Raw genomic sequence first — 20,273 nt, 5'->3', positions numbered from 1 at the left:
GGGGGGTGGGGACAGAGAGAGAGGGAAAGAGAAAATCTCAAGCAGGCTCTGTGCTTTCAGTGCAGAGCCTGATGAGGGGCTTGAACTCATGAATTGTGAAATCCTGACCTGAGCAGAAATCAAGAGTTAGACGCTTAACTGACTGAAAATCAGTTTGCCCTGATTTTTATTCCTCTTTGTTACGATAGTATCACATTTGTTGATTTGCATGTATTGAACCATCCTTGCACCAAGCATTAATCCCACTTGATTGTGGTATATGATCTTTTTAACATGCTATTGAATTTGATTAGTTTCTTATTAAGGATTTTTGCAGCTGTGTTCATCAGGGGTGTCGTACTGTGATTTTCTTTTCTTGTAGTGTCCTCGACTCCTTTTGGTATCAGGATAATCCTGGCCTCATAAAATAAGTTTGGAAGTGTTCCCTCTCCTTCAGTTTTTTTTGGACAAGTTTGAGAAAGATTGGTGTTAATTTTTCTTTAAATATTTGGTAGACTTCACCCATGAAGCCATCTGGTCTAGAGCTTTACTTTTGGGAGATTTTTGATTTATGGATTCAGTCTCCTTACTCAGTTATTGACTATTCAGATTTTCTGTTTCCTCACGATTTAGTCTTGGCAGCTTGTATGTTTCTAGGAACTTATCTATTTCTTCTAGGTTATCCGTTTGTTAGCTTATAATTATTGACAGTAATCTCTAATGATTTACATTTCTGTGATATCAGTTGTAATATCTTCTCTTTCATTTATGATTTAATTTTTGGAGGGATCATTTTCTCAGTTTACTTAAGGGTTTGTTAATTTTATCTTTTCAAACAACCAGTTCTTAGTTTCATTGATCTTTTTTGTTTTTCTAATGTCTAATTCATTTATTTCTGCTCAGTCTTTATTATTTTTTCCTTCTGACTTTGGGCTGACTTCTTTTTCTAGTTCCTTGTTATATAAAACCCTTAAGGTTCTTTCAAGATCTTCTTTTTTTGTTAAGGCATTTATCAGAATTAGAACTTCTTTTGCTGTATCCCATAAGTTTTGGCATGTTGTATTTCCATTTTCATTTGTCTCAAGATATTTTGTACTTCTCTTTGATTTCTTCTTTGAATTACTGTGTTAATTTCCACGTATTTACACATTTCCCTATTTTCCTCCTGTTCTAGTTTATACCACTGTAGTTGGAGAAGATACTTGGTATCATTTCAATTTCTTAAGTTGTTAAGACTTGTTTCATGGCCTAATGTATGACCTGCCCTGAAGAATGGTTTATGTGCACTGAGAAGAATGTGTATTTTGCTGTTGTGAGTGGAATGTTCCATATGTATGTGTTTCATTTGGTCTGTAGTTTTGGTCAAGTCTGATGTTTTCTTGTTGATTTTCTGTCTCCATGATCTATCTGTATTTGAATATGAATATCCATATTGAAGTCCTTTTATTACTGTATTGTTGACTATTTCTGCCTTCATTTTATGTATTTTATATATTTAGGTGCTTCATTGTTGTATACTTGTTGTATGTGTATTTATAGTTCTATCCTATTGATTTATTGATCTCTTTATTATTATATAATAACCTCTTTGTCTCTTCTGTTTCTGACTTGAAGCCTATTTTGTCGGATAGAAGTATAGCCACTCCAGCTCTCCTTTAGTTACCATTTGCATGGGGTATTTTTTTCCATCATTTCACTTTCAGCCTATGTGTGTTCTTACAGGTAAATTGAGTCTCTTATAGGCAGCATAATGTTGAATCTTGTTACTTTATCCATTCAGCCACTTTGTCTTCTGATTAGAGAATTAATCCATTTACATTTAAAATAATTATTGATAGGTAAAGATTTAATAATGCCATTTTGTCAGTTTTCTGTTTTGTAGTTCCTTTGTTTCCTTTTTCTTTCTTGTTGTCTTCCTTTGTGATTGAATGATGTTTCGGTAGTGGTATGCTTTGATTCCTTTCTCTGCATTTTTTGTGTATCTGCTCTACGTTTTTCCTTTGTGGTTACCATGAGGCTTACATATATGTAACAGTATACATAAAACAGTCTATTTTAAACTAATCACAACTTAACTTCCATTGCATACAAAACCTCTACATTTTACTTTTCCCTATTCTGCCATTATTTCTTAAAATATTCTTTAGGTCATACTTTTATCTTGCGACTCCCGTATGTATCTTGATATGCTGGCTGGTGTTTCATAGGTCTCTTTTTTTGTTTCAAAAAATTTTTTTGATGTTTTGTTTGAGTCAGAGAGAAAGCATGAACTGGGAAGGGGCAGAGAGAGAGGGAGACAGGAACCAAAGTGGGCTCTGTGCTGACAGCAGAGAGCCCGATGTGGGGCTTGAACTCAAGAGTAATGAGGTCATGACCTGAGCTGAAGTCAGATGCTTAGCTGACTGAGCCATTCAGGCGTCCCTATAGGTCTCTTATGCCTTATTAATTTTTATTCATTGTTTTTTCTTTCTGTTCTTCAGATTGCTTATTTCAGTTGACCTGTGATTTGTGTCTCTTCATTGATATTCTTGATTTCAAGAGACATTATCCTCATACTTCCTTTTAATTTTTTAGACATTTCCTTTAGTTCTTTGTACATATTTAAAATAGCTGATTTAAACTTTAATAATGCAGCATCTTCATTGCCTCAGGGAGAGCTTCTCTTAGTTGCTTTTTTTCCTGTGGATGGGCCGTACTTAACATGTATTTTGCATCTTGCATAATTTTCATAGAAAACTGGACATTTTATTTTATATCTATTTATGTTTTGGGAGAGTGCAAGTGGGGGAGGGGCAGAGAGAGAGGGGGGAGGATCTGAAGTGGGCTGGGCTCTGTGATGACAGGATGACAGTAGCAAGCCCAATGTGGGACTTGAGCTCACAAACTGAAAACTGGACATTTTAAGTAATATGATGTGGTAACTTTTGAAGTCAGATTCTCTTCCCTCCCTGGGGTTTGTTAAAAAGTCTTTGCTGTTTGCTTTTTGACTTTTCTGAACTGATTAATATTGTAAAATCTCTATTCTTTGTCTTGTGTGACCACTGAAGTGTCTACTGGGTTAGCTTAGTGGTCAGCTGATAAGTTAGAAATTTCTTTAAATGCCTAAAACCAATAAATTCCCAGCCTTTGCCATGGAGTTCTTTGTGTGTGTTGGGGCATGCCTTCATTTTTCAGGCAAGCAGTTCATGACTCTGCTTTAGCTCTTATTTTCTGTTTTAGCAGAGCCTCAAGTTCAGCCAGAGGTAAAAATTTAGGACCTTAAGTTTTTCCTTGGCGTGTATATAGTCATCCACATACATGTGGGCTTCTGGTTTCACAGCAATATTTTGGGACTTTTCAAAGCCCCCATGGACATTTGTATTAGTCAACTGGGACAGCCATAACAAAATATGATAGACTGGTGGCTTGAACAACAGAAATTCATTTTTTCATAATTCTGGAGGCTAGAAGTCCCAGATTAGAGTCTGGTAAGGTTGGTTTCTGGTGAGGACTTTCTTCTTGGCTTATTATACATGAATGCCTTCTTATTATGTCCTCACATGGTCTTTCTGTGTGTGTGTTGTGGAGAGAGGGAGGGAGGGAGACAGACAGTTATCTCTTTGGTATCTCTTTTCTTAGAGGGACACTAATCCTGTTGGATCAGGGCCCTACCCTTTATAACTTCACTTACTTTTAATTACTTTCTTAGAGGCCCCATCTCCAAATATAGCCACACTGGAAATTAGGGCTTCAACATGTGAATTTTCAGGGGATACAAACATCTAATCATTAACATCCTTTTTCCCTAGCTTTTATTAAAAAAAAAAATTTTTTTTATCTGCTTCTTGTTTGCTCCATCTATTATCATTGTCTCAGTCAGCTTCAACATTAATTGCAACTGATTGTTTTTAACAAACACCCTGGGGGAAGAGGCTGTTCACACCAGTAAAAGCTTTGAGTCAGGTCAAAATAAAGACAAGCCCTGCCGCACATGTCAAATAATGACTTATCTTTAATAATGTTGCTTTGTAACTCTTCTGTTGTCTTCAGTGGCTTTGGTTGTTCGTTTTCACTGTGATTGCAGGCTTGTTGGTTTTTAAGACTGGAGGAGGGAAGGGGAAGATTTAAATAGAAAAAACTACAGTGCTCCATTGCTCACTGTTCTTACCAAGAGTCAGCCATTTTTCTTGAGTCAATACTCCCTAGATTACTGTAAGCCTTTGGCTAACTTCTAGAATTTTGAAAAAGTTGACAATTTTCCTAGTATCTTCATTGCTTTTGTGGAGAAGAGGAATTCTGGAAGTAGTCCTTAGTTTGCTATTCATAGTGAGTTCACCTCTTCCCTTTTTGTCAAAAATAGTTTTTCGACATTTTTTCTTCTTAATCTGTTTTTCTTCCTATTGTGGTTTTGTTTTGTTTTGTTTTGTTTTTGTATTTATGTTATTCTGGCAGTGGCTCAGGGTTACTGCTTTAGGCGTTAATAGTACTCAGGACGAGAAAGATTATTTTAAATAAGGAACTCCTATAATTTAAAAGGAAAATGTACTCTTAGGCTTGCTTGCTTGTTTATTTTGTTCATTTATTTATTTATTTAGAATGTTTATTTATTTTGAGAGAGAGAGCACAAGCAGGGGAGGGGTAGAGAGAGAGGAAGAAAGAGAGAGAACCTCAAGCAGGTCTGCACTGTAAGCGCAGAGCCCGATGTGGGTCTCAAACTCACTAACTGAGATCATGACCTGAGCTGAAATCAAGAGTCGGTTGCTTAACCAACTGAGCCTCCCAGCTCCTTAGGCTTCTTTATTTAAAACAAATATGAGCATCTAAAAGCATTATTCACCCCACTCCCTGTATATACATTTGTTCTTAATGTATATGTTGTATGTATTTAACACATATCTACATAATAATTTTGATACTGAGATTTGAATTTTCCCTCTATTTATTAGATTGAGAAATGTTTAATAATATGGGAGATTTTAATAAATCGGTCATTTTAGACTAAATGCTTTATAGACTAAAAAGATCAATTCAAGTTACCCATTTTATGGTCCTAGTATGAACCAAGGCATTTTGGTGTGTTTCTTTACAGCTTTCCACTTAAAAGGTAGAAAAGTCTCACATTATTACTATTTATCATAGTTGCCACTCTTTAGAAAATAGTCATTATAATTCTCCTTCTTTGTGTCTTAATTACTTGAACTTTTGTCATAGGTATAATGTACAAAGTAATAGTTTTGCTTGTTTTCTTTCTTTTTTTAGAATCTCAAAATGTGGATTTTATTTGTAGTGTTCTTGTGGTGGCTGATCAGCTTCTCATAACTCGATTGAAAGGGATTTGTGAAGTTGCATTAACCGAGAAACGTAAGTATTTTTGAATTTGAATATTACTATGTTTGCAGGTTGATACAGGATTATTCATTGACTTTTGATGCCATAAATTTACCATTTTACCATATATGGTAAAGTGCACCATTATGTTTTTGAATTATGAAGAATGTTAAAACATTTAAGCTATTTTGTGTAACAATAAGCACATCCATTTTCCAGACATGTTAATATGTGAAAATATGTACATCTGATAATTGAAATATGTAAATTTTTTGAAATGTCATGAAACCTTGAATAATGAAGATGGTATGAAATTTATTTTGAAATTACAAAGATGAAAGTTTGAAAGAATTTAAAAAAAATTTTTTTAATGTTATTTATTTTTGAGAGAGAGAGAGAGCAGGAGTGGGGGAAGGACACAGAGAGAGGGAGACACAAAATACGAAGCAGGCTCTGAGCTGTCAGCACAGAGCCTGACATGGGGCTCAAACTCACGGAGATTATAACCTGAGCCAAAGTCAGACACTTAACCTACTGAGCCACCCAGGTGCCCCTCAAAGAAATTATTCACTCTTGTCCTGTTCTTGGCTGTAAGCCTGTGTTTAGCTATCTGTTACTATTTGCTAGAATTTTTGTTTTAATTTTTTTTTTAATGTTTATTTATTTTTGAGAGAGACAGAGACAGAATGCAAGTGGGTTAGGGGCAGAGAGAGAGGGAGACACAGAATCCGAAGCAAGCTCCAGGCTCTGAGCTGTCAGCACAGAGCCCGACGTGGGGCTTGAACCCACGAACCATGAGATCATGACCTGAGCCAAAGCCAGACGCTCAACTGACCAAGCCACCCAGGCGCCCCCTTGCTAGAATTTTTATATAATCATCTTATTTATATATTTGATCAAAACTTATCTCTTTTCCCTTAAACTCTTATTTCTGTCTCTGTTCGTTACTTCATTTAATAAATAATTCATTATTTCAGTTCATTGCATGGCTGTCTTTTTGAACATTGAAATTTTGAAACCCAAAGCTATTTTTTATATTGTTTTTGTTCTTTACGTCCAAATTTTTCCAGTTGTCAGAACTGATGCATCTTAACTATATTTATTAATCATATTTCCCCCTACCTTTTTATTCTGTGTCTATGCTAGTTCAGGTAACTGTTATACATCCCTTCTGTGTAGTGTTACTGTAATGTTTTAAGTCCTCTTTCTGTCTACTTTCTTTAATTTTTCTGTTGGGAGTAATCGTGTCTTCGTGTTTAGGTATTTTTAATTGCTTACTCTAGGATAAAGGTTAGATTTTCTTAGCCTGATATAAAAGTTTCTAATTTTATCTTTGTTAATCTTTGTTCATCTTCATTGTCACATTGTCATACTTTAGGAAGTATGAAAGGATTTCCTGTCAGAATTTTCTAATTTTTTCTTGCTGATAGTTTGTCTTAGTTCTGGTGTCTTATATAGTTACTTTTCTTGAGCTTTGTGGAGAGACTTCTCCTAGGTTATCAAAAAAAAACAAAAAACCCCAACATCTCTAATCTTTTAAGCTACAAAATGGAAATATATTAAAATAAAGGATACAACATACTACAGGAATAAAGTATACGTATTGGAAGGGCTCCTGGGTGGCTTAGTCAGTTAAATGGCTGACTTTGGCTCAAGTCATGATCTCATGGTTTTTGAATTTGAGCCCTGCATCAGGCTCTGTGCTGTGCTGGCAGCTGAGAGCCTGGAGCCTACTTCAGATTCGTGTCTCCCCTGCTCACGCGCTCACGCGTGCGCGCGCTCTCTCTCTCTCTCTCTCTCTCTCAAAAATAAATAAACATTAAAAATAAAAAGTATACATATTGGAGATATTTTTAGTTGTTCAGTTGACTTTCCTGGCATTCCTTGGATATTCTTTTTCGGTCCATGCTACACAGCTTCCTTATTAATGAATATCTTGATCTTCCTAGAACTTAGCAAGAGAAGAGTGCAACAGAAGTTTGATCTCTTATTATTGGGTAATCCTTGTTCTCAACTGAACAACTGTAAAGTTTTTATATGATCCATTTTTTTGTGTGTGAAATGGGAGAGTTTGGGTTCATATTAGGTTTGGTTAGGAGCGAAGCAAAAACCATTATTGACTGCAATTACACCTTTTGACAGAATTAGAAGGAAGAAAAAAAACATAGGGTAAGCCAGGTGTAGAAAATAGTTATGTTCCTCTCTTGGTTTGGACTCATAGTAAATAAAGAATGAAGGGGTTTGGAAAGCCAAAGTCATTTACTAGGTGAGTAGAATATTCTGAGATAGTCTCTAGCAAAATAGGACACTTCATGCATAAAGTTACTAGGATTGTAATAAAATCCAGAATCTTTTGTACAGTTATACCAGATTCTGTACTGGCCATGAATATTGATATAGTAATATTTAAATGTGAATATTTTCCAAATATATAGTGTGTATATGTGTTTATGTAAATATGCCCACATAAATTTTGATGGATTACTCAATGTAAATATATTTTATAGAATGATTTTGTCAGTTTCTCTTAGTCTTTTTTTTAAATTACCCTTAACGTTACTCTTGACGTTTTTTGTTTTTTATTTTTTATTTTTTAAAATAGTTTATTTTTTAATTGTAAGTAATCTCTGTGCCGTTGGGCTCAAATTCACCACCCCAGGATCAAGAGTTGCAGGTTCTACCAACTGAGCTACCCAGGCACCCCTGGTTTCTCTTAATCTTAAGATCTTCTTAGTTTTATAGAAAAGAGACTGTTCTGTCTATATAAATGAAAAGGAAGTTTTATTTGTGAAAGTTAAAACTATTCTAAAATCCTTAGATAGAAAATTGTCAATTTTTAGGTGACACATATCATCTCTATTTTCTTTTGGTGTGTTTATTTTGCCTCATAACCAATCATTTAAAATACTTTGGCACATGGGGATGAAAAGTGCATTCTATATTTGCCCTACTATAGTTATTTTGGCAAGAAAGTACTTTCAGTTTTCCTTGTTCAAACCTGACAACTTTAAAAATAAGTATGTATTATTTGCTGTAGTAACATGGCTTTTGTCTCACTTTGTCTTTTCTTTGTAGTTACCCTTAAGAATGCTGCTATGTTACTGGAATTTGCAGCAATGTACAATGCTGAACAATTGAAACTGTCTTGTTTACAGTTTATAGGACTGAATATGGCCGCTTTACTTGAAGCAAGGTACGTTGGGTGCATACATTGTATGACTGTTGCAAAAGCAATTATTTATACATAATAGCAGACATGTTAGCAATTTAAAAGAATAGTGACAAATTACAATTTTGTAGAAAAAAATGTAAGGGGATTCAATCATTCCATCAATATTTGAGTGCTTGCTTGATATATGCCAGCCACAGCTAAGCTACAAGAGTGAACAAAATAAGTAAAATTCTTGCCCTCAATGGAAAGCATACATTTTTGTTGGAAATTTGTGGGGAAAAAAATTACAAGTATGTTCTTTATATCTAAGCATTCCACTATTTTTAGTAGTGGAATTATTTGGTGAAATAAATTTGCAGATTTATTTTTTAATATAAGGTCTAATTTTTATTACTATAAAGTTGGTGGTGAGAAAATGAGTGTTTTGGTGAACATAGAAGTTTTAGAGTTCCACATGTCAGTTTGCACTTTTGAAGCTTCAGTATTTTGTTTTGGATATAATAATGATAACTAATACTATGTGCCAGGTAGCATTCTAAAAGTGTTATATAGATCTCAGTTGATTTTCCTGTAAACCTTATGATGACATAGATTCTGTTTATGTCCTCATATTATAGATGAGAAAACCCAGGGACACTTTTTTTTCAAAGAATCAAAATTTTGATCTACATAATTTATTATATATGGTAATAGGTTTTTCACATCTCAGCTTTCAAAGTCAGGATGGTCTTTAATGAAACGAACTCTAAAATATGAAATAAAAGTGCTCTACTTTTTAGAGGTGAATCACTGATTCTTAATAATTGCTATGTAGGATTCAATTCACAGGAAATTCTTTTGGCAGTATAATGCTTTGTTATTTTGTGAAAATGCTTTTCAAGTGCATATTAATGTTATGGGATATTAGTATGATTTTAAAATGCCTCTGGTATTTTGGTATCAGAATCTCGCTAGGGTTTCAGAATAAATTTCTTTGCTGACATCACATTAATGATTTTAATCAAAGCAATTTTTTTTTTTACTTTGCTTTGCCAAACTAAGCTCATTCATTTGTCAGATAAGAATCAACCAAAATGCAAAACAAGCACTGGATCTACTTAAAATATGATACTGGGGGGGGCGCCTGGGTGGCTTGGTCGGTTAAGCATCCGACTTCGGCTCAGGTCATGATCTCACAGTCCGTGAGTTCGAGCCCCGCTTGGGCTCTGTGCTGACAGCTCAGAGCCTGGAGCCTGTTTCAGATTCTGTGTCTCCCTCTCTCTCTGCCCCTCCCCTGTTCATGCTCTGTCTCTCTCTGTCTCAAAAATAAATAAACATTAAAAAAAATTTTTTTTTTAAATAAAAAAAAATATGATATTGGAAAATGATGTGTGTCACTACCATTGTTCAATAGTTACGTTGTGACAGGTGTCAGATGAACCATTAAGAATGGGACGTGAGCTGTGGTGATGTCTCTACTTGTATAATTTTACATGAGTAGACATGCATAACTTGAATTAAAACAAAGATTTGTACAAATTTAACCATTCCTAGACAACTATTTGTTTGCTGGGAGTATAAATAAATATGTATAAAGATATTAAAAAAGGAGAGCTGCACCAAAATTGATATAACATACAGGTTATCCTCAAAATGTTAAAAACTGGTATGGTACAGATTTAAATATCCAAACTGTTTTGCACTCATAAAAATAGTTTAACATATATTTTAGAATGTAAACTTTAAGTTTTTACTGATGCCTTAAAAGTATCTCTTTGGAATTGGAGAGTTCCCTGAAATCTACTTTGAATACAACTGATGTAGTCCAAACATTTTATACATCATGAACATACTAAAGTCCAGAGAGATAAAGTTAGTTGCTCAAAGTCATGCAGGTAATTGCTAGCAGTGATAGCTGTAGATAGAATTCAGGTATCGTGACAGGCCATTGTTCTATCACTATAATACTTTAGGAACTAAAGATTACAGATGTGGAAAATGAATACAGGTGGTCCCTGACTTACCATGGTTTGACTTAGGATTTTCCGACTTTACAGTAGTGTGAAAGTGATACACATTCAGTAGAAACTGTACTTTGAACTTTGAATTTTGATCTTTTCCGCATACTAGTGAAAAGTATAAGTGATCCTGGTGATCATTTATGGTGATCCTGGGCAGTGGCAGTGAGCCGCAGCTCCCAGTGACACACAGGGTTTTCAAGGGTGTAAACAACTGACACACTTATTTTTTACTTTCATATAGTAATAAATTACATGAGGTTGTTAACACTTTGTTTTAAAATAGGCTTTGTATTAGATGATTTTGCTCACTCAAGGCTAATGTAAGTGTTCTGAGCACGTTTAAGGTAGTTTAGGCTAAGCTGTTCAGTAAATAGGTATATTAAATGTATTTTTGACCTAAGAGATTTTCAACTTAAGAGATTTATTGGGATGTTGAGGAAGAACTATATTTACAATTTTGCTATGATATAAGTGATATAAAAATCTTTTCTAAGGGTTTGATTTTACTGAAGATGTTTGTGTATATATCTTCCTGTTTATTTGAAATATATAACTATACATACTTTCAAAAAGAATTTGTAGCATATTGATGGCATATTGATGATTTTAAAAATAATGTACTTATTCAGCAGTGTAAAGTGTCTCAACAGATTTGAAAATCTTGGTAGGTATTAAGTTACTTAAGCCTTAAAATAGAATTTTGTATCTTATTTTTTAGGTCTCTTGATGTTTTAAGTGATGGTGTTTTGAAGGATCTTTCTGTGTTTTATAGAAAAATGGTAAGGTTTATGTTTTTTCAATAATATAATCAAATTAAAGTAGTATATTAGATCAGACTTCTCACTGAAATAATTTCCTAATAAATTCTAATACATTAGGATATTTTAAAAATGAAGACATAGGGTTTTTGTTTGTTTTTTTTTTATAGATCCCACAGGTTAGTATGATAATCATAATTGAAAGTATTTAATGATTAATAACTTTTAATTCCTTTATAAATGAAAATTATTGAAGACTTTTCAAGTCTTTCATTACTTGTTAATTTACTAAACATCAGGACAGTACAAAAACATGGATTCATATTATCCCCCAAATTGGATTAATTTGTATTTAATAATGAGTTTTTATGGAAAGTGTTTTTTGATATTTTTTGGAATAATCTGTTTAATGAGTCTAATCATTTTTCCCTTTGTTGTAAACGTAGGAAGTCATTAGGCATTCTAGACTTTTCCTTGTTAATGTCCCCACATATCAAAACAAGTGGGATATTATACCTATTTTGAAAAAACCTTTACACATTTTATATTTAAAAAGTGACTTTTTAAAAAAAAAATAGATTCCAGCAATGGATAGAAGAGTCATTACACCATATCAGGACGGACCAGATATTAGCTATTTGGAAGTAGAAGATGGAGATATCTTTTTGAAAGAAGACATAAATACGGAACAGAATTATTCGTAAGCTCTGTTTCTCTTTCTTTTCTTCTTCCCTCCTCTTCTTCCACTCCTCTCCCTGATCTTTGACACTATTAACACGTTTATACTGAAAGAGAAAATTGGAGAATCCTGAAATAGGAAGTATGTATTTATGTTTATTCTTAGTCTTGCTATAAGAAAGTAAATGCATAATTATTTGCAGATGTAACAAAATTAACTATAAATATAAAAGGAATACAACCTTTAAGTTAACATGTTAGGTTGAATAAATGCATTTATCTTAGCTACCTTCCCAAACCCTGCTAAAATTACAATAAATAAAAAAGGCATATTGCACTAGAGCAGAGAGAACAGGAAAGGAGAAACAGCAGTTAGGAGGTGTTAATAGTTTTGGAAGTTGGAAAGTGGTTGCTGAGCAGTAATGACTTAGGAAAAAAAACTAAAACAGAATTCCAGAAAGTTTTAAGAATTAGAGGTAGCAGGTTTATGAAGACCAGGGTGAGTGGTTAGATTTGAAAAAGATCATTTTTTTAGCTTCTTTCAAAGAAAATTGACCTTTTTCTGAACTCAGTTCAACCAAGTGATTGTTCCTCCTCCATCTTGGCTGAAAGATTTGCCCTCTGGAGAGATTGAACCAAGACTACATCAGCCATTATGGATTTTTCTCTATAGAGAACCTACTGACTGGTTCAAGAGATATGACCTATAGTGACTGACGTTTGGGAATCCTCTAACAAAATATCCCAGGTTCTACATAATCTCCCTGTAGTGTGGCCAAACATATGACAAGCCCTGTTTAGTATTTCCAAAATGTGTGTTAGGCTCAGTTATCAACTGGTTATAGAATTACTTACCTTGTACTTGGTAAATGCCTTGTTAAAATCTTTGGGCATTCAAGTCATTTACTATATATATAATAGTAACTGACTGTGTAGCCCACTGAGAAACTGCTGTTAGGTTCCAGATTTGTTTTTAACCTCTTTTCTAGTGTTTGTTAGCATTTGGGTTACTTGAAGTTTATGATATTTGATTATTTACTTTTAAAAGTATTTCCCTATTTCTAACTTTCACAGAAATAGTAGAGTTACATCTAGTAAGAGTACACACTGAGGTTCAGTAAAACTGAGTAATTTACTCTGAGCAACATAGATAAATGCAACTAGAGCATGCCTATTTTTTGTGTTCTCTGTTTGACTAAAATGCTATACACACACACACTCACACATATATATGTATATTTATTCTCTTGCTCAAAATGCACAGTTCTTTTGCTGTTAATCTCTAACTTATTTCTAAAAAATGAATTTTGTATTTGCTTTTTTCGTAGGGAAAGTATGTTCAAGAAGGCAAAAACAAGAGCAAAAAAGAAGACACGTAAGCGTTCAGATAGTTCTGGAGGTTATAACCTTTCAGACGTTATTCAGAGTCCACCATCTACAGGTTAGTGAAAGTGTCTTAGGATATATTTCCTGATCTAATCTTTCATGTCTCTATTATCTAATTAATTTAACATGTATCAAATACTATTGTATGCCATTTGCCAGGCCTACTGAAAGAAAATAGCCTTTGTCTTAGGGAGGCTACGGAAAATGATCGTATATTGTAATAAATATTCTGATTGAAGTTTGCTTTGAGAGCACAAAAGAAAAGCCCATATTAGGGGCACCTGGGTGGCTAAGTTGGTTAAGCGTCTGACTTCAGCTCAGGTCATGATCTTGTTGTTTGTGAGTTCAAGCCCTGCATCAGGCTCTGTGCTGACAGCTTGGAGCCTGGAGCCTGCTTCGGATTCTGTGTCTCCTTCTCTCTCTGCCCCTCCCCTACTTGTGCTCTGTCTCTCTATCAAAAATAAATAAATGTATTAAAAAAAAAAAAAAAAGCCCATGTTAATCTGAGGAGATCAAGAACGACCTCTTGAGGAAAATGATTCATGAGTTGGATCTTGAAGAATGAAGAGAAATTGGCCAAGAAAAGGAGGCACGCTGATAGACATATGAAGCAAAGGGGGCAATATACTCCCAAGGCTAGAGGCACTGGAAAGAACTGCATATTTCTTGTGCTTTGGTCAGCATGCTTCAGCCATATAGGGCATGTGTAGATAAGTGGTAATTGGCAATGGTCAGATTTTGGAGGGATTTTATGCTAAACTAAGGAATTTAAATGTGATTCTGAGGGCTATGAGTAATCGATTGATGGATTTTTAAGGCATATAATGTGAGTGGATAAAATTTTTTTTAGAGAGACCACTCTGTCCAGTGGCATAGACTGTTAGTGATGGGCAAAACAGGACAGAGACACTATTATCACATGGATTCATTTCATTTACATCAGTACTCCAAGTTAGATGCCATTCATGTGCATTAGAAGGTTATAATCCAGTAATAGAATACAACATATTTTATATCTATGCATTATGTGAGCTGTTTGAAAGTAAAGGTTATGTAGTTTTTCTAAAATGGTTTTCGCAGTTTAGTTTGAAAATCTTTTACTGAAGAGATGAAAGAATGAAAATCTGGATACCCTTCCTCCAAATTTATTGTTAACCTGTTACCACATTTGCTATTTTTTATAGACTTTCTGTTGCATGCTCACTTCCTTCATTCTCCAGACAGTCTATCATTTTTTACAGATCCACTTGGAAGTTGTAGGCATGGCATTTTAATATAAATTAATACGAATTTCCTAAGAATAAGGATATTCTTCTACACAACCATAATATCATTAGCACATCGAAGACCATTAACATCAATTCATGAATATTACCTAGTATTACAGTCTCTATTCAGATTTCTCCAGTTGTCCAGGAATGTTTTTATAGCCTTTTGTGTTTTAACCTTAAAAAACACCTGGTATCCTGTGAAGATAGATACTGCCTTTGCTTATTAATGTCTCTTTAGTCTCTTAACTAGAGCAGCACCTCTCACACCTTTTTGTTTTGTTTTCAAAAGTTCAGGCCAGTGGTATAGACTATCTCACATTCTAGATTCCTCTGACTAGATCTAGATCTAAACTATCGAAATTGTAATACTTTCTTTAGATGAAAATACAGAAGTGTGACCACAATGAGACTACAGTATGGCTCTAAGAAATAGTATGTGTGTCTGTAGGAAGACATAAACAGGTATAACTTCTGTCAGCAGTATTTTCTTAGTCAGCCTGATGAGGTAACTTTGAAAAATACAAGTACACATTTTGTCCCTGTGGAAAAAAAAAGAAAAGCTGTCATTCAGGGTAAAGAAAGAATGTCTTTATATTTAACATGATCTATAAATGAGGTACTTGATGTGTTTGATAATGTTCAAAGGAATAAACAATGTCAAGAATAGTTGTTTTAGATAACACAGAAAGATATAAAAAAGACAATATACCTGGATTGATTGATGAAGCACTGAAGCTCGGTCTTTCACGTTTACTACATCTCCTGATTCCTACTTAGGACCTTTTAATATGTAAAATTCTGTGATTTTGTGTTCTCTCTGTTACACGAATTACCTCTAGTGCGTAGAAGGACGTGTAGGTGGATTGATGGAAAGATGAATAAATATGGACGGACAGGAAGTTATGAAACTAGTTATTTTTCAGTTGCCTAAAAGACTTAGGGAAAAAGCAGATACTTGGTTTGTTTTAAATAATGGTATTATTAGCACACTTGTTAGAATCTTTATATTTCAGAGATGGAAGAGACATTAGTAATGAACTAAATTTTTGTCCCTTCCTTTAAACCTGAGGAAACAAAAGTGCAAAAAACTTCAGTGATTTGAGGTAGTGACAGACAGAAATAGAATTTATTTTTTTTGATTCCAGTTCTTATTCTTCCTGCTTTACTACTCTTTCTGTGGCCAAAGCAGATAATGATTGAAAGGTCAAATTTAATTGGGGCCAAAAAGCCTCTTCTGGAAGTAAACTTCGTTGTGTGATCCTTCATGTTAGAAGACCATCTGTGAAAATGTTTATACTAAAAATAATTGTTGGCCAGTTTAAACATCCTTTTATTCATTAGATTTATTTCTAATTGACTTTTGGTAGCATTCTGGCATTAAATATACTCTCTTAAAAATTTGCTGCTCTTAAAAATATTTAAAAGATGGGGGGAGTGCTGAATGTTATTTCCAAACTATTTGAGCAGTGACAGGAACAAAAGAGGCATATATCTTGTCAGAGTGATTTACTTTAAGGAAAACCCACTTATTTAAATATATAAGAGATAGTATGTTTTATTTATTTTCCTTTTTAAAAATTTAAGTCCAAGTTAACATACAGTGTAATAATGATTTCAGGAATAGAATTTGGTGATTCATCACTTACATATAACACCCAATGCTCATCCCAACAAGTGTTCTCCTTAATGCCTACCATTTAGACCATCCCCCCACCCAGCACCCCACCAGCAACCCTCCATTTGTACTCTGTATTTAAGAGACTCTTACAGTTTGTCTACCTCTCTGTTTTTTATCTTTTTTGCTTTCCTTCCCCTGTATTCATCTGTTTTATTTCTTAAATTCCACAAATGAGTGCAGTCATATATTTGTCTTTCTCTGACTTATTTCACTTAGCATAATACACTCTGGTTCATCCACATTGTTGCAAAATGTGTTTTATTTATTTTTAAGTCAAATTTTTAGTTATACCTCATGTCATGTGTTTTTTTGCTACCTCATTTAGATTCTACTAAATTTGAAATATGTGAAAGTAAACACATGAACTTAAGCAAAAGTTTGTTTTCTCTGTTTATATTTGAAATGACTTTGATCTACTAATGAATCTGGATACCAAATATGGCAGGGAAACAGGTGTTTAGCTTGCCTGGGAGAAGAAATGGTATGTACATTTCATAAGAGCCCTTTGCTTTAGGCAATAGGCTAATTAAAGTAGCTGTCAATCCACAGATTCCACCCCCCTTTCCAGAAGTAAAAACCGTCAATCAGGCCACGGTTGGCTTCAGCATAACCTCTGCTACGGGGCCAAAGTCATCCAGTCTTTGACTAGATGAGAGGTAGAAAGGCTACAGTGTTCCTCCCACACAGAATGAGGCCAATCCCCGTCTGCATGCATGCAGAGAACTTGGTACAGAGAGACAGATGAGAAAGGGGACGGTCTGAAGTTTATTAATTTTGTCTTTTTTTTTTTTTTTTTAATGGGGAGAAAGAAGTTCTGAATCACTTCTCAAAGCACATCCCAAAGAAGTGTCTTCCTTAATGTTTATTGCATAATTGCTGTATAATTGAAATGGATAAAACTGCTGTTTTATTAAAGTCCCCTGTTTTAGTTTTTTACTTTAACTTTTTTCTTCAGTTAGCTTGAATTGTCAAGATTTGATACAGTGAATATAATTTAAATGTTATTAAATCTGGATAAATGGAAGCTTTTAGCTCTATTTAATTCACTGAATGTAATATACACATGTTTACTGTATTTTAAATGTTTTAAAATTTTTACCTTTTAGGATTATTAAAATCTGGTAAGACCAATTCTGTGGAATCTCTTCCAGAACTGCTGACATCAGATTCTGAAGGAAGCTATGCAGGAGTGGGTAGTCCTAGAGATTTACATTCCCCAGATTTCACAGCAGGATTTCAGTCAGATAAAATTGAGGTTTGTTTTTATTTATTAATGCACTGTTTTCTTAACTTCAGATTTTAGATCTTTATATAATTTATTTTTAGTTTTTATTATTTTTTGCTCTAACTTTAAAATACTCTCCTGGCTGGTTTATAAAAAAATACATATGATTAGTAATATATGTAGTATTAGTTTTCTCAAATTTGCATTATGTTTCTAGTTTTAAAGATTTTAATGGCAGTTTCAGCCCTCTACGACATTACATTTCTAATCCTCTTTCTGTAAAATAAAATATGTTGATGCAAAAGATAGCAACACTGTATAGACATCTGGAAAAATATAGCTAAATTACTTGAAATTTACTTTGTGAAATGTCAGTTAACACCAAAGAACTGTCAGAGGAAAATGATTTTGAAAGGAAGCCTAACTTCAAATTCTGCATAGTCTCTTCCCTCTATCATGTTAATGGGAGCAATACAGTCTGGAATGGAGTTCTCCTGGTCCAGCACAATTGACATAAAATGCAGAATTTCTAGTCCATTTGCACGCCGGAGAGTCCATTTTTTAGACATCTCTTAACATTTTATTCCATAATTGTTAATGTACAGGAAAGGAAAATAACTTATTAGATATAGGTCATTTTTCTCTAATCCCTAGTCCTCCACAAAACTATTAGAACTTCGAGAAATTCATGAGACAGTGGAAAATTTATCTGTTCTTCTTAGTCTTCTAGGCCTCAAGAATTGATTTTTTTTTTTTTTTTAATGTAGCTAGATAGAGGTTTTGGGGCAATTCGTATTAACACCAAGGTTGGTGTAGAGGACAGTTGAGGTTTAAAAGGAAAATTAAAGGCATGCTGTGAATGTTTGGCAATAAGAATCTGTCCTAGCAATGGAAATAACCATTTTAATAACTTCCTTGACCTATTATAATGGCAATTGTTTTAAGGTTCCTTTTCAGCTGTCAGTATTATTTACCTTTAATTTTATTCAGAATGAATTATATGACATTAATATGAAACAAAATGAAAGTTTGGTATAAAGTCATGGACATTAATTTTAAAGTTACTGCTTCATATCTTATTTCAGCAACTTTTATTAACATTTTTATTTAATGCTCATATTAATGGGAATTTAATGTGCAAACTTATTTTCCTAAAAATTATTCTCAAAGCTCATGGTAACTGGGTTATAGTGACTTAGAAGTTTTGAGAATTGGTTAAGATGCTAAAGTAGAAGAATGCTAGATGATTATTGTTATAAGATTTTATGCTTTAATATAATTTAACCAATATTTATTAAGTACCAATAGGTATCTACTATTATTTATTTTTTAATGTTTTTTTTTTTGTTTTGTTTTTTTTTTTAACCTCCAGGGGAAAATTAAACCATATCTTAATGGTACACCTCCTGCATATTCTAGGGAAGATTTAAAACCATGGGAAAAATCACCAATACTTAACATATCTGCTCCACAGACCATTCCCAGTAACAAAATTGATACTACAAGCTCTTCCAGTTGGGTTGCTGGCTCTTTCAGGTAGGATTTTCATTTTGTTCTGTACCTCTTAGTTGGAGAAATACTATTTATTTTTAGTCAAATTGAAATTTTTAATGAAGCACATTTAAAAAGTATTAATGTAAATTTCTAATACACAGAAAATTACCTAGATGCATACAAATTACTAGCTAGCTAAAATAGGCACTTTTTTTCCCCAGACAGAATTTAGTTCCCTTTGTACTGTCATTTGTGAATGCCAGTAAATACTATATAACCCACAGATATCTATATCTAGATATATAGTGACTTAATAATAAGCTATTTTTTTGATAGTGTATATTAAGACTCCCATTCAGGAAGACCATTTTGTCATTTGTAGGTTTATTGTATCTTTTTTTTTCTTTTTTTTTCTTTTTTCTTTTTAGCAAGTTAAGGGGTATTTAAGATCTCACAAAATACATTGTTATTCACAGTTAATTTTCAGAACAATGTTACACTGCTTTTAACTTGCCTATATTGCATCCATAGTTTTCTTTTATTTAGAAAAGTCAATTTTTTTAATTGAAGGAGTCGATATAATTAGAATGCACTCTTTCAGAGTAATTATTGAGCTTGCGCTTCATATTTATACACCTGCTATGGTTTATAATAGGCTAAAACTGTTAATTGACTTACCAATTATATTTACATAATTATTTTGAAATATGCTGTATTTTGCAAAGTTGGAAGACCAGATTATGTGCCAGTTTATGTTGTTTCATAGTCTAAAAGTAGTTTAGAAATCAGTCTCAATTTTTTTTGCCTTTTAAGTAAACATATTTGTGGGAACCCCAAGAAGCATCTTCTAATCACTAGACTATTTTATTGAATGTGTTTTAAGATAATTGGCTTGATGTAAAGTCAGCAAAATAGATCGGCTGTTTCTAAGGATGGTAGAATTTGTTTTTTCTCATTATAGTACAACTTCCTCTGGTGGGTTTCTAATATTATTGAGCATCCCCAAATTTTACTTTAAAATTTTTGTGGTTGGTATCAGTAGACAGTAGGAAGAATTTTGTTAAAAACAGAATATAATTTTCAAGTTCTGTTCATCTTAAAGGTTAAGAATTTAAACATAACTTCAGTTTCTTATGCCTAAGTTAGATAAGAATTATTCTATTGCTTGGCTTTTTTTTTTTTTTTTTTGGTTTTTTTTTTTTCTTTAAGAGTTTTAGTTTTATGTTATGACTTTGGATGCATTTTAGTTATTTTTATATATGTAGCTTTCATTCAAAGTATCCTTTTTGAAGTTGGCCACAGCTGACAAAATAAACCTAAATTAT

The 20,273-nt window shown here is 33.4% G+C and overlaps 1 protein-coding gene across 4 annotated transcripts in view; it reads left to right on the top strand.

The window, feature by feature from the left end:
* The window catches only part of IBTK (inhibitor of Bruton tyrosine kinase), a 90,511-nt gene that overhangs the window by 44,226 nt on the left and 26,012 nt on the right, over nucleotides 1-20,273 (top strand). For 2 of the 4 annotated variants that reach the window (XM_049652904.1, XM_049652903.1), the window contains exons 17-23: nucleotides 5,218-5,319; nucleotides 8,362-8,479; nucleotides 11,177-11,237; nucleotides 11,795-11,916; nucleotides 13,223-13,335; nucleotides 17,381-17,484; nucleotides 18,827-18,990. In XM_049652904.1, the coding sequence (XP_049508861.1) occupies nucleotides 5,218-5,319; nucleotides 8,362-8,479; nucleotides 11,177-11,237; nucleotides 11,795-11,916; nucleotides 13,223-13,335; nucleotides 17,381-17,484; nucleotides 18,827-18,990 (784 nt within the window). Of the gene's footprint in view, nucleotides 1-5,217; nucleotides 5,320-8,361; nucleotides 8,480-11,176; nucleotides 11,238-11,794; nucleotides 11,917-13,222; nucleotides 13,336-17,335; nucleotides 17,485-18,826; nucleotides 18,991-20,273 lie in introns of all 4 variants that reach the window. The other 2 variants (XM_049652901.1, XM_049652900.1) reach the window with 1 other exon arrangement.

Source organism: Panthera uncia (genome assembly GCF_023721935.1).
Source record: "Panthera uncia isolate 11264 chromosome B2 unlocalized genomic scaffold, Puncia_PCG_1.0 HiC_scaffold_24, whole genome shotgun sequence".
Classification (NCBI taxonomy): Eukaryota; Metazoa; Chordata; class Mammalia; order Carnivora; family Felidae; genus Panthera; species Panthera uncia.
The sequence above is the reverse complement of the archived record's forward strand: the minus strand, read 5'-3'. Positions and strand labels throughout refer to the sequence as shown.